At 39.8% G+C, this 14,607-nt stretch overlaps 1 protein-coding gene across 2 annotated transcripts in view; it reads right to left on the minus strand.

Annotated features, from left to right (window-relative positions):
• SH3PXD2B (SH3 and PX domains 2B) overlaps positions 1-14,607 on the minus strand; it is a 121,035-nt gene that overhangs the window by 35,413 nt on the left and 71,015 nt on the right. The window contains exons 4-5 of one of the 2 annotated variants that reach the window (XM_072630976.1): positions 6,940-7,016; positions 3,007-3,098 (exon numbers count right to left, since the gene is read on the minus strand). In XM_072630976.1, the coding sequence (XP_072487077.1) occupies positions 3,007-3,098; positions 6,940-7,016 (169 nt within the window). Of the gene's footprint in view, positions 1-3,006; positions 3,099-6,939; positions 7,017-14,607 lie in introns of those variants that run through there. The other variant, XM_072630977.1, reaches the window with a different exon arrangement.

Consider the following 14,607-nt stretch of genomic DNA (forward strand, 5'->3'; position numbering starts at 1 on the left):
TGCATGTGTGATTTGGGTTTCCCAAGTTGTTCCTAATCTTTATCATAGGCAATATTATATTTGAAGAAGCAACATGGAGAACATATGATTCCCCTCCTCAGAAACCTATAAGGAGTTCCAATTATCTCCTACTTAATGCACAAGCACTAAAGTCCTCTACTAACTGTTTGCGCTCTCTATATAAAACTATCCTCCCTCCTTACTATTTCTCATAGCAGAGGTTCATTACCACAGTTCTCCTTATTCTCCCTAAACAGGATGGGAAATCTAGGTTCAACATCTGTTTTCTAGCCAAGCAATTCCAACTACCAGCTTTAGCTTCAGTCTGAATTCATACCATTTTTTCCTAAACCTTTTCCAATCTATCTTACCCATGCCTTTCCCCTGCCCAAACCCTACTACATAGGATTTAAGCTTTGTTATTAACCTCCAGTGACCATCCAATGCTTTAATTTTACACATGAAGAAACTGAGGCCCAGGTTAAAGCAATTTTCCTTAAGGTCATACAGCTGGCAAGTAGCAGAACTGGGATTTGAACCCAGGTCCTTGGACTCCAATTCCATTGCTTTTCCAAGAAATCTTTGTAGATGAGTCTCCACCCATTTTTCTCCCTCCCTTCATGTCTACCATGGCTATATTTAGTTTCACATAGCTGAATTAGTTCGTGCTCACTGTGCCCTCCTCCCCTGGCAGGCCAAAGCCCTTCCCAACACAAGAGTGTTTTCCACTCTTTTGAATGGATACAAGAAGTCCTCCATCGACTTCAGGGAGATCCAAAGCAAAGCCAGCAAGGCAGCTGAGCATGGAATGTGCTGACCTAGTCTCTTCTCTGCCAGCACTTCCGAATAAAGGAAGAAATAATGAATGAAAAAAGCATTCTTGATCTTCGGATTCCTTTCAAGTGTTGGTTTCCATTCAGTTTCCTGGAGAAAGAGTTTATCTTGTTTATGAATGATGACATCCACACAAATCTCAGAAATACTGTATCACAGATGGCTGAGTCTGGCCATTTTCCATCACTATTTACCATCACTCTTTACCCTGGAACTGTGGACCAGTTTAAAACCCCTCTCACCAAGACAGGCAAAGTCTTTGAATAATTAGTATTTCGGATGCAAGCTTAGACAAGCACCAGGATATTTGGTTGGGGACTAGGATATCCTAGGTGCCACAAACCCAGAAAATATCTTCATTTTCTAGTGGCTTTTTAATCATCCATCCCTTCCACATTCTGGAAAGACCAATGCGTCTGGGGTAAGAAAAGTTGGGTTTGAATCTGAGTTCTGTCTCTTCCACTTTTCAAAACCTCTATTTATTCAAGTGTAAAATGAGGCACAGTGCCTGGAATACCTTAGGCGCTTAATGTTTACTGGTTAACTAGATGGTCTCTTCCACCTACAAATCCTACAGTTCTCTGAACCAGAACCAGATGCATCCCATGGGTCATCTTGTTCATGTTTCAGGGTTTCCAGGAGGTACCTATGAAAAGAGTGAAAGCTGGAAGGGGAAATCAGCTATAGTGAACTTAAATTTGAGGGTTCTAGCTACTTCAGATAACAGGAAATAAGGATTACTATAGCAATGGACACTTTTCATGATGCTTTCATATTGAATATCTTATTTTATCTTTATGACCAGAACATGAGGTAGACAGCATATCCCTATTTAAAAAAATTTTTTTTTGGCCTGGACCTGCAGTTACATTGGCATAGATGACTCCCTTTTCCTAAGCAGAGCTGTAACTACTTTACAATCTATAGTCTTAGAGACTAGCTAGGACACTGAAAAGTTAAGTGACTTGCTCAGGGTCACACAGTATGTTTCAAAGGCAGGACTTGAATCTAGGTCTTCCTGAATCTATGGCCAGCTCTCTATCCACCTACATCATACTTATTTAATTTTTGAAAATAAGATTTTTTATTTTTTTTTGTTTTTGTATATCACTTACATTTCCTAACATAGCCCTCCTTTATCCCCCTTAACATCTCTATTATAAATGAGAAAAATGAAGGGCAGAAGTGACATTCGGAGGAAGAGGAAGCTGGACACAGGGAAGAGATGAAGCACTTTTGAGATTATCTCTCTCAAGTCCATGATCTACCCTTAACTATTTTAAATCACTATATTTTGCAGGAAAAATGGGAAAGGATGACAACCTGGTAAAAGGTAGGAGTTAAGTAATTTTGGAGACTGTAATAAAACTATTAATGAAGAAAGACTGGACCCATAATAAATATTCTCTTTGCAAGAGAGAATTTTTTCTTTGGTCATCTCAGGGTTCTTAAGTGACCTTAAGGACTTAAACTTTGAGAATCTCTGGACAGATAGGCAAAAGCATGACATGCAGTCTTCTTCTCTTTAAATGGTTTTCAGATCCTAGGGCTGGTCCTCTCCACCCACTCCCCACTCCAACCCAAAAGACAGAAGACTGCTTTCTCCCTGAGCAGGAAATAGACTTTCAGTAGGGGATACTACTTCAGCCCAGAACTCTTTCAACACAGAAGAGCCCAACAGCCCATTCCACTTTCTCAACCTTTTTAATGAACTCAAGCTAAGTTGAGCTTTTAGGCATTTGTACTGGGACACAGAAGTTTCTCCCTGTTTTCCCCTCCTATTTTTCCATGCCTAGAAACTCCCTACTCCATTCTAGGTAATCATTTCATCCTTCAGCTTTCCCAGTTATCATATCCCTTCAATCAACATAGTCTTTTCCATCTTTTCTTTCTTTTTTCATTAAAGGCTTTTTAAAAAAGTGTTTAGTTTGTGTCATCCTTTTACTAAATTTGTTTTATCTGCAGTTTCAAGGTATAAGCTTCTGGTATGTATTTTTAATTCAAATTTTGTATGCTTCCTCGAGTGACATCAGTTTGCCCACTATCTTGGAATACCATGGCATTCGTGGTCAGAGTATAGGGAGAAGCTTGAAAGCAGCTGTCCCCAGGGTTACTGGTTTCAATGGATGTTCCTGAAAGAAAAGCCAATTGGCTGTCAACAAACCAACTTACTCTTTGGGGGGATTCAGATCTTCAGGTCTCGTCTCAAAGAACTGAAGTACCTCATCACACTGAGAAATGTAGGGTGGCAATCGGATCAGGGCCTGAGGAAACAAAGAGAAATGTGGAAATTTGTCCCTGTAGGAAATCTGACTGTAGGGAAAGGAGGAAAAAGAAATTCATAGTGCAAACTGGTTGAGAATTCTATACAGTTCCCTTGCCCCATCCTCCCACTGAGCTCTTACAACCTTTATCTGGATCTGTACTTTACATTCTGATAGGTATCCTCACCATGCTGTTTCTACTGAGGACCTAGATATGTTTCAACTTGCTGGACCCTCAGAAGGCTTGGGTGATTTTGTGTTTGAGGTCTTCAGTTCAGAGACTTGAAGGTTCAATAAGGTGGTAAGAGCTTTCTGGTGTGACTGGCTTCTCTTTTCCCAAAGTATGTGAAGTTTGGCTGGAGGTTAGAGGGGGAATCTCCAAAAAGCATCATTACCCTCAGTGATATCAAGGAAACTCCCTTCTCCCTAAGACAGAGAACTCATTGAAGACAATGAGCTCTAATAATGATATATACTGGTTAAAGACAATGTCTTTGTGGAAACATCAAATTATTTCTCACCCACCAGATGCTGTTTTTATTTTCAGTTTTCACCCATCTGGCAACAGAAAACTAAAGGAAAAAGTCTAGCATCCACTGATAGGGATGGATTCCTTGCCAAACACACAGGGTAAGAATGAATGGATCAAAGACTGAGTGCTTAGATATTTCTGTGTTGATCAGTCAATTAACTAACCAAAAAGTATTGATTAAGTAGGTAACTGACTATATTATATATTCAGTGCTATGCAAAGCTCTGTGGAAAATAAGAGAAACATTCACTCTTACCCCTCAAGGCTCTGATAAGTTAGCTAGGTGGCAGGGGAGGGATCAGTACAGTCTACAGGGCTCTTGCCCCATCCCCATGTGGCCCCCTACCCACATCACTGAACTCCCCTTGAATTCTGGAATGGTAGATATATTCATTAGCACTCTATGGTAAAAATTTTATAAACTGTCAAATGTAATGACATTTTCTTGAAAAAGTCTTATTTACTTAAAACACTTGGTATTTATGGCTCATTGATTTTTATTACCCTTTTCTTTCCATGTCAGTTTCTTTGGCACTATTCCAGAGGGAATCCATATGTAGATCAAAGAATCCAAAAACAATTTCAGTAAGTTTGTTTTGTTTTTTTTTTTCATTCCTAAACTCCTTCACTCACTGGTTTGGAACTCATTTTCACATCTTGAGTAAAGCAGGATAACACACTAAGTTATTCCACTTTCTCTGAATTTATAGACTAAACCAGACATTACATATACAGTATCCCAAAAGTCTCAGTGCAGATTTAAGCCTTGATAGTACACTTTGCACTAAAACTTTCTGGACACTGTAGGCACTTATAATTATTGTAGCTGTTTCATGCATGTTGTGATTTGGAGTCAGAGGAACTAAGATTCAAATTGAAAACTGTCACCTTGGTACTTACTAACTGTATAATCTTGGGCAAATCACTTAACTTCTCTGTACCTTAGTTTCTTCATCTGGATTAGAGGACTTCTAAGGTCCCTTCTAGCTCTAAATCTATGAATGTGTGAATGCTTAGCATCGTCTCTTGAGCCAGACTGTGTGCTTTCCATGGCATTTGATCCAGGACTGCACCTCTCGAAGATGCTTAAAATGTTTGCTAATGACAGCCTGGCAACTCCACCAAGTTTGAGAGGCAAAGGGCATCAGGACATTGGTGGTGATGACTGTTAGCCATATGCCCTGCACAAAACAGTCACCCAAATCCTGCCATCTCTCAGACTTGTACTCATATTAGACCTATCAGACCTCTACTGATATTATTTAGCTCATTTTTGTCTGGGACCTATGCTCCCAATAAAAAGGTAAAGAGGCAAAGAACAGGAGAGGAGAGCCATTCAAAAAGAACTGAGCTTTAAGTGAGCCCAGGACACCCTGCACAAATTGGCACTTAGAGGAAACTTCTTTACTCGGAGGCCATAGCAGACAGTCAGTCCAAATAACAAGGGACAAGACTGGAAAAGTGATGTCCCCAGACAATGCAAGACCTAATTTTAGTGCCAATCTTCTTCTCCAGTGAATACAAAACTAATCTGGTCACAAGTGGCTGTATAGACAGGTTTAATTTCACCTCCTTCTACCCATGGTGGGAATCTGAACAATGACTTTTCACTTTGAAATTCATCAAATGTTTATGAACAATAAAATATGAAAGGGAAGAGAAGCCATTCAGCTCCTGAAAAAACACCAAGTTGTCCTGTTTTGGACAGCTCTCAAAGCAGGGACAGACAGACCATAAAAATGTCTTTCACAGTACCCCAAGTGAAATCTTGACCCCTTTGGATAAGACACAAGGAGTTAGTACAGGGTCTAATATGTTTAGAAAAAGTTCTGCTTAACTCTCTGCCCATATGGTATTCCCCAACAGTTTTAGCTTATTCCACAGACTGGTCTCTTCCTTTGGAGGAAGTAAGAATGTGGAAATTCAGGCTAAGCTAAACATCCACTTTATTACACATTAGTGCAGAATGCAATGCATTAACCAGAGGGAAAAAAGCTTCTAAGTGGGTCATAGAACATCAGGCATTATGTTCCAGTTGTTAAGCCAAATGGATTCATTATATCTTACACCATCAAACACAACAGCCAGAAGCAGGAGGCAGTAGTTTCTTATCACTTAAGGACTTTTTCTTTGAAAATCAAATTTGGACATGGTGGTAGAAAATGGGGGATTATACATGGGCTACATGTGGGTGGGTATGTATGGAGTGCTGTTCAGATTTGGGAAGTTACACTTTTAAAGGCAGAGGAAACTGGTTCATAATTAGGGAGGAGGAGGAGAAGTTAAGCTGGCTCATTAGGAAGGCTTGGGGGGACATGTTGGAACAACATTCATCAGTTTGGCAGAGTGACCCTAAAAGGTCTAAGAGCATAGTATTCTTGGCAGGTATCTTGACTTACATGTCCCTTAATGGCACATAAAGGGAAGTGAACAACTTTAGTAATGTTTCCCATTTTCACAGAGCTTTATGGTTTAAAAGCACTTTCTTCACAACCCTAGTTTACTATAAATCTTGTCATTCTGATTCACAACCCTAGAAGTATAAATCATCACCACCATTTTATAGATGAGGAAGGAAGAGGCAAAGGGAAAGACTTGTTTGTAAGTCACATACTAGGAAAGGTTAGAGCTGGGATTCAAACCAAGGTAGGTCTCCCAACTCCAAGGTCAATGCTCTTTCCTCAACATCAGTTTCACTAGGCTTTGACATTTCCTCCATCTCTTGATGGAGACTATCCAGGACAGAGTATCATTGGTTCTGACACTCAAATACAGAATTTTGTCTTATAGTCACAGAAATAAACACTGCTGGTTCATGCTGAGCTTGCCATCCACTAAAACCTCTACTGAGTTATTTTTAACTGGGATCCTTTTTGAATTCATGTTGCAGACAGGGGAAATAATACCCTACAATACCTTGTGCTTCACTACAGTGGCTTCTGTTTTGATGACTGAAAAGCCATTTCCAAATATGAGAGAAACAGACAGATATATATGCATGTGTACATGCAAAACAAAAAGATACTACCTTGTCGAGGGACAATAATATATGATACATGTGCATGGTACGCTGTATAAAGTCAATTCCACTGAGGGAGCAAACAGCCAATCGTTAAACACTGATTAAGGACCTTCTATGTGCCAGAAGCTGTGCTAAGCATCAGGGACCCCCAAAAGAGGCAAAAGATAGTTTCTGTCTTCAAAGAGCTCACTACCCAATGGAGCAGTAGATACCACAAGGGAGAATGATAGCTTTAAAGACAGGGAATATGGGATTGCCAGTTGTGAGATCGCTTGCAACATACTCACCTTACAGTACTCATCAATGGGAATAAGGCGTTTAACAGCTACATCCCTGATGTGGCTTCGTCGGAAGAGAATTTTACCTAGAGTGGATGAGACCAGGACAATGTTGTTATTAGTTAATATTTAAAATGGAAATTCATGTTTTATACTTCATAAATCTTCTCTGTGCACTTTCCCAATAATTCTGTGCTCTGTCAATGGAGGGGGAGGCGGTGCTTTAGAGTAATGGGATGCAATTAGTTTGATGTGGAAGAAGAAACTGGAAAAGGTCTGAAAAAGGTCTTCAGAAGAGATTCCTTTTTACCTTTCCACAGTCCATGTCACCAAGTACTCATTCTACTAACCTTACACTTGGCCAAATATCCCTCTTATCTGCAAAGATCATACATCACTAAAATTCCTTCTCCAAAGAGTATGGAAGAAAAGCAGAGGCACACAACCACCACACATGCCTTGCAAGAAAGGCATGAAAAGAAGTGTAAAAATATTAATCAAAATGTTCAGAAAAACATAAGCCCTCTTACTTGTAGCTTTTATCCAATAACCTCCCTTGCCCCCACCCCAAGGGTAAAAAAAAAATTAAATATAGTTAGTAGAAACATTTTTTTAAAAAACAAGTTTTATAATAGAGTCACTTAGGCATCTCCCTCAATTTCCTTAGTAAATTAAACAGCTGTATAATTATCATTTAAAATGCAGAACAGATGTATTCCTGGGACAAAGTGCTTATGATGTGAAATTCTGTGAATTGAATCCCACCTTCTCATTAATTTACACTAAAAAATTAGGGATAAAGCTCTAAAGATAGTTTAGCTCTATGAATTAAAGTTCACTCTATGAACTAAAGTTCTAGCTTGCCACCTCTCTAATGGGACTTCAAAACTTTTGAATAGATCACTTTCTCCCATAAAATGGAGAACACGAATTTCCTAGCAAATAGAACCATTGGAATCCTTATGGAAAAAAAGGATGGAAGGGAATTGGGAAGAGAAGTGGGTTCCTAGAATCCTTCAATGTAAGCAGCTCAGTGGAGTCATTATTATGAGAATAACTTACATTTCTTTAAAGTGCTTTCCTCATAATCACCTTGATGATAAAGTAGTATAAATTTCAGCTCCATTTTTATAGGTGAGGAAAATAAATGCTTTCCCAAGAATGCACAGATGGAACCAGGATCTGAACACAGGTATTTTGATTTCTAAGGCAACAAATGGCTCAGTGGATGACTGGAAGATCTGAGTTTAAATCCAGCTTCAGCCACTAGCTGTGTGACCTTGGTCAAGGCATTTAACCTCTGTTGCCTAGGAGATAGCTAGGTGGTGCAGTGGATAGCGCACTGGGCCTGAAGTGAGGAAGACCTGAGTTCACATATGGTCTCAGACACTTACTACTGTGTGACCCTAGGTAAGTAATCTACTAGAGAAGGAAATGGCAAACCACTCCAGTATTTGCCAAGAAAAGCCCACGGACATTATGGCCTGTGGGATCATGAAGAGTTGGACACAAATGAACAATTTTGACTTCAAGATCAATGATCTTTCCATGCTGCCACAGTGTAGCTAATGTCATCTTCCCTCCATTGTGGCTTAAAAATTCCTCTCCCCTAAACCCTCAGATCAAATCAAATCCATTACATGCTTTACCGATCTAAAAATTTATCACCAGAGGTGCCTTACTCAGATGTTCAGGCCTTCATTTTATTTGCAATAAGGTAGAATCAACGTTACAAGTACTAGAGCTTCAGTCACTGACTCATTTGCCCAGTGACTTGTTTGTGAAGGACTGTCTGGATGTCCCCCAGTTTTAGAGCCTTCTCATTTGAGCCCCCGACAAGGACAGCACAATGGTATGGTTTTCCAGCCTTCTGTAGAATCAGTTAGGCTCTTTGGAGTAGAATTGTTGCTTTGCAAAAAGAGAAGCATTCTGGTGGGAACTAGTGGGTTTTGTTTTCTATGGTGGAAGAAGGCCAAACTGTAATTCTTATTATTCAAGCCATGTCCTTGGCCAAGTTAGCTTTTCCAGCTCTGGTCAGAATGGAAAATTGCACAGGGCTGCTTCCACCCTCCTCCCCTCCCTGCCCCGTTTCGGTACTAATATCAGACTTGCTCTTGTTTTGCTGATGCTAGTGTCTTAGAACTTGGAGGGTGAAGTCAGACCTCCACTGCGTCCCTGGGAAACAGAACATTTCTAGAGAGTTCCCCCCACCCCTTCTCTTGGGTTTACAGGAAATACCATTGGGGAGGTTGAGAGGAGACATTCCTTAGGGCCACACTACATATGGGGGTTTGGAGGACTGAAGGGATTCCATGAATGCAACCAGTGGTCACCACAGCTTGTTACAAAGAAGCCCAGTTTCTGGGAACAGTGTTCACATTAATTCTTGGGTGGGGGAAGGGAGCCTGTGATCAATAAAGCTTCAGGAGGTCAAAGAAGGTACTCAACTCTTTCTATCTGGAAGAGATTTTCCAAAGACCATTGTGACTATTCATTTTTGTCCAGTAAAGTAAGTCATCTGTTGCACCATATTCTAATAATACGTGGTATATGCCCGGAGTTCGGTGAATCTTTTTTAGGTCGACTGAAGCTAAGCATAATTCTAGTTTATGTTCTAGTATATCAGTCAGGGTTGTTGTGTGGAGAAAATGAAATGATATTGGTAAAGCTGCTTTTAAACCTTAAAGCAACATGTAAAATGCTAGCCATTAGTATGTTGATAGGGAAATAGAAGAAATGTTGCATAACAGATAGAACGCTGGGCTTGGAGTCAGGAAAATCAGGATTCAACTCTGACCTTGGATTTTAGTTTCCCCATCTGTAACTTAAGGGGGGAGAACTGGTGAACTAAAAGATTCCTCAGGTCTCTATCAGCTCTAAATGCATAATCCTAATAATGAATTTACAAGCTGAATGAGCCTGGGCAAATTACTTGACTTCTAGGTGCCACTGGCAACTTCCTAGGGCTAATGTCTTAAACTGGTGTCCTACAGTCTGCATGGCCATCTTAGGTCTATTTTTATAGTATGCCATGAGATAAGAAAGGTTTTTACATTTTAAAATAAAGTTGTATTGTATTTTAAAACGTAAAAATCATCCTTAGCTTTCAAACAGGTAGTCAGTAGTTTGCCAATCCCTGTCTTAAATCATACATAGGGTGCAACTAGTATTGGGGGGTAGTTCCTACAACTGGAGATGCCCATACTGATGAAATCATATTAGAATAAAAATTGGGAAAGGAATATCTCTAAGCCTGCCCTAGAGGTTGGAAGAAAAGACAAATAACAGTCTGCTGGATCTTAGTTCCAAGGTGAAAACTGATCTAATAGACACGCTGGGGTCCCCTTGTATAAGTCTTAGACAAAAGTGAGCGGAAAGAGTATTGGATTTGAATTCAGAAGATCGAGGTTTGAATCCCAATTTGGCTACATACTTGTTAACCTTCCCTAGGCTTCAGTTTCTGCATCTGAAAAATGAGGTTTTTGCACCATTTCTTTAGTTTCTTTGCTTCTTTGAATCTGGTGATTCTTGCTCATGGTGTCCAGTGAAACCATGTGGTAAGGGGGAAAGCCTTAGCTCCTCTCTCTGAGGTTCCTGAGAAATAAAGCCTTGGACTTTTCATTCTTTTCATTTGTTCCCCATTTTAGGAGAGAGCAGAGTCTGGGAGCAGAGTCTGTGACCTTATGTGTCAAAGACAGAACCTCAGAATACAAGAGTTGGAATCCAAGTTGGGTTTTGCCCTGAATGTAGAATCTATGTTCAAGGAGCAAAAAGTGACTGACAACCTCTGGGGATGACCTTTGGGACCCCAGCCTAGCAAGAGGACTCATTTGGCAGCAGGACGGCCTCTGGACACAAACTTGGTGGGTCTACTACTGCGCAGGAAGTGAGCTCCTCAGAAGCCTAATCCCCGTTCTCTCCCCCAGCCCTTTAAGGAGATGGTATACTATGCCCCTAAAGTCTTGGGAGAAAAGGTTGTGTGTTTATTCTTGCCATATCTGTGAAGCAAATATCCCTTTGTAAAACAAGAAAAGAAAAGAAATAGAGAAGAGAAAAAGGAAACAGAACAGAAATGAAGAGAAAAGAAAAGAAATGTGAGGGTCTGACTAAATGATTTCCAAAGTCCCTTCTAGTCCTAAATCTTATGATTCATGTCAGTTTAGATCAACTGGAGGTCAGATAAATAAAGTTCTATTGGATTTCCAGGTTCTAAAATTGTAAATTGTATTCAATAAAGCTCACTCATAATGTGGAAAAATCTACCAGTTCTGGTAGAGCAAAAAGAATGTTGGGCTAGATGTAAAATAACTTTAGAAGCAGCATGGTATAATAGTCTGGGCACTTGTAACAGCAAACAAAGCAGGATTTTTTTTTTTTGCTGTTTTTTTTCTGTATTGAGTTTTAGCCAAAAAGTGCCTCTGATTGAGTCTTGCCTTTGATTGAATCCATTAAGAATCTTTGAGTGGAAACAGTACATAGACTGTATTGCTTAGAGAGAGAATCAGAGCTGAGAGAGAAGAGAAAGAAGGAGAGTTGAGAGAGAAGTGACTGTGAAGGAGCTAGGGGAACTTGCCTGTGGGAAGGTTTAACAGAAAGAATGTCTGTGATGTCAGAATGTCTGTTGGTCTTTATGTGTGAACTGAGATGATGGTGCTGTCATGTGCACAAGTATTTCCTAGAAACAGAAGCTGGGGGCAGGAGCCCTTGGAGCCTGCTGTCAGGCAAAAGCAGAAAGAGTTTGGAGTAGAACAGTCTCCATGACCTGAGACACTGAGACAAAGAGCAGGAGCAGAGAGCTGCCTGTGTGTGAACCCAGGCAAGAGCTGGGAGTGGTCAGCCCACGGAGAAGCAGCCATGGGGTTTGGAAGCCAGCCTCAAGTCAAGAGGAGAGAGGACTTTATTTGGACACTGCGTATTGATTAGGGAGGCTGTTCTTACAGTGACCTAGGGATGGATGGTGTGGTATTTTCTGTTACCCCTTAAGGATGCTTCGAGCTAGGGCAGGCCCAGCCTGGGACGCAGTGATATATGCTATGCGCCACATGACACGTTATAAGACACATACATGTATTGATGATGTATTTTGCTTAAGGATATTGCTATGAATGTTATACTTTACTTTATTGAACAATGTTTAGTTTATTGCTGAATAGAGAGTTCATTATGTTATTGTGATTGGACCCTTAAAATCATTCTCAGCGGCAGTCCTCAAGTGTGCTGCCATATTTGGCTTTATAGTACTAGAACTGGAGTCAGGAAATTCTGGGTTCAAACCTGGCTCATATACTCAGCAGTCTTGTGACCCTGGGCAATTAGGCCTTCTGCTCCTCAGTTTCCCCATCTATAAAAGGAGGGAGTTGTACTTAACAGCTTCTAAGATCCCTTCCAGCTCTAAATCTATAATGTTATGACTTTAGGTTCATGGGTCCCATGTCCCCAACTCTGCCAAAATGTAGGATTATGGGCAAATTGCTTACTACTTCTTTTGACCTGGTTTTTTTAAGGGTTGTAATAATCTCTTAACTGACAAATAGAATTTTTTCTTAATCCCTGTCTTTTTTGACTTCTCTGCAGTATCTGATACTGTTATCACCTTCTCACTGATAATCTCTTTTCTCTAGGTTTTGGTGACATTGCTTTCTTGGGGTACTCTTATCTGTCTTATTACTCTTCAGTTTCTTCTCCTGGATATTCATTCATTTTTATCTTTTTTTTCCTTTTTCTTATATTGATTTATTTATTTTAAATTTTCAACATTCATTTCCACAAAATTTTGAGTTCCAAATTTTCTCCCCATCTCTTCCCATCCCTCACCCCAAAACACTGAGCATTCTAATTACCCCTACCTCCAATCTGCCCTCCCTTCTAACATCCCTCCTTTCCCTTATCCCCATCTTCTCTTTGGTCCTGGAGAGCATGATAAATTTCTATACCCCATTACCTGTATTTCTTATTTCCCAGTTGTATGCAATAACAATACTCAGCAGTTGTTCCTAAAACTTTTGAGTTCCAACTTCTCTTCCTTCCTCCCTCCCCACCAATCTCCACTGGGAAGGCAAGCAATTCAATACAAGCTATATATGTGCAGTTTTGCAAATGACTTCCATAATAGTCATGTTGTGTAAGACTAACTATATCCTGCCCCCCATTTCTTCAATTCTCTCTTGACCTTGTCCCTCCCTAAGAGTGTTGACTTCTAATTGCTCCCTCCTCCCATTGCCCTCCCTTCCATCATCCCCTCCACCCTGCTTATCCCCCTGTCCCCTACTTTCCTGTATTGTAAGACAGGTTTTCATACCAAAGTGACTGTGCATTTTATTCCTTCCTTGAGTCAAATGTGATGAGAGTAAGCGTCATATTTTCCCTTTCACCCCTCCCCTTTTTCCTTCCATTGAAAAGTATTTTTCTTGCCTCTTTTATGAGAGACAATTTGCCCCATTCCATTTCTCCCTTTCTCCTCCCAATATATTCCTCTTGCCCCTTAATTTCATTTTTTAAGATATAATCCCTTCTTATTCAACTCACCCTGTGCTATGTGTATGTGTGTATGTGTGTATGTGTGTGTATGTGTGTACAACCCCACCAACTACCCAGATACTGAAGAAAGTTTCAAGAGTTACAAATATGGTTTTTCCATATAGGAATATAAACAGTTCAACTTTAGTAAGTCCCTTATGATTTCTCTTTCCTGTTTACCTCTTCATGCTTCTCTTGATTCTTGTGTTTGAAAGTCAAATTTTCTTTTCAGCTCTGGTCTTTTCATCAAGAATGCTTGAAAGTCCTCTATTTCATTGAAAGACCATTTTCTCCCCTAAGTATTATACTCAGTTTTGCTGGGTAGGTGAATCTTGGTTTTAGTCCTAGTTCTTCTGACTTCTGGAATATCATATTCCGTGCCCTGAGATCCCTTAATATAAAAGTTGCTAGACGTTGTATTATCCTGATTGTATTTCCACAATACTCACATTGTTTCTTTCTAGCTGCTTGCAATCTTTTCTCCTTCACCTGGTAACTCTGGAATTTGGCTACAATGTTCCTAGGAGTTTCTCTTTTCGGGTCTCTTTCAGGAGGTGATTAGTGGATTCTTTCAATATTTATTTTGCCCCCTGGTTCTAGAATATCAGGGCAGTTTTCCTTGATAATTTCATGAAAGATGATATCTAGGCTATTTTTTGGTCATGGCTTTCAGGTAGTCCCATAATTTTTAAATTGTCTCTCTTGGATCTATTTTCCAGGTCAGCTGTTATCTAATGAAATATTTCACATTACCTTCCATTTTTTCATTCTTTTGGTTTTGTTTTGTGATTTCTTGGTTTTTCATAAAGTCATTAGGCTCCATCTGTTCCATTCTAATTTTGAAAGAACTATTTTCTTCAGGAAGCTTTTGAACCTCCTTTTCCATTTGACTAATTCTGCTTTTTAAAGCATTCTTCTCCTCATTGGCTTTTTGAATCTCTTTTGCCAATTGAGTTAGCCTATTTTTAAAGGTGTTATTTTCTTCAGCATTTTTTGGGTCTCCTTTAGCAAGTCATTGACTTGCTTTTCATGATTTTCTTGCATCTCTCTCATTTCTCTTCCCAGTTTTTCCTCCACCTCTCTTACTTGATTTTCAAAATCCTTTTTGAGCTCTTTCATGGCATGAGACCACTGAATATTTATTTTGGATGTTTGGGATAC

The sequence above is a fragment of the Notamacropus eugenii genome, chromosome 1, assembly GCF_028372415.1.
Source record: "Notamacropus eugenii isolate mMacEug1 chromosome 1, mMacEug1.pri_v2, whole genome shotgun sequence".
Classification (NCBI taxonomy): domain Eukaryota; kingdom Metazoa; phylum Chordata; class Mammalia; order Diprotodontia; family Macropodidae; genus Notamacropus; species Notamacropus eugenii.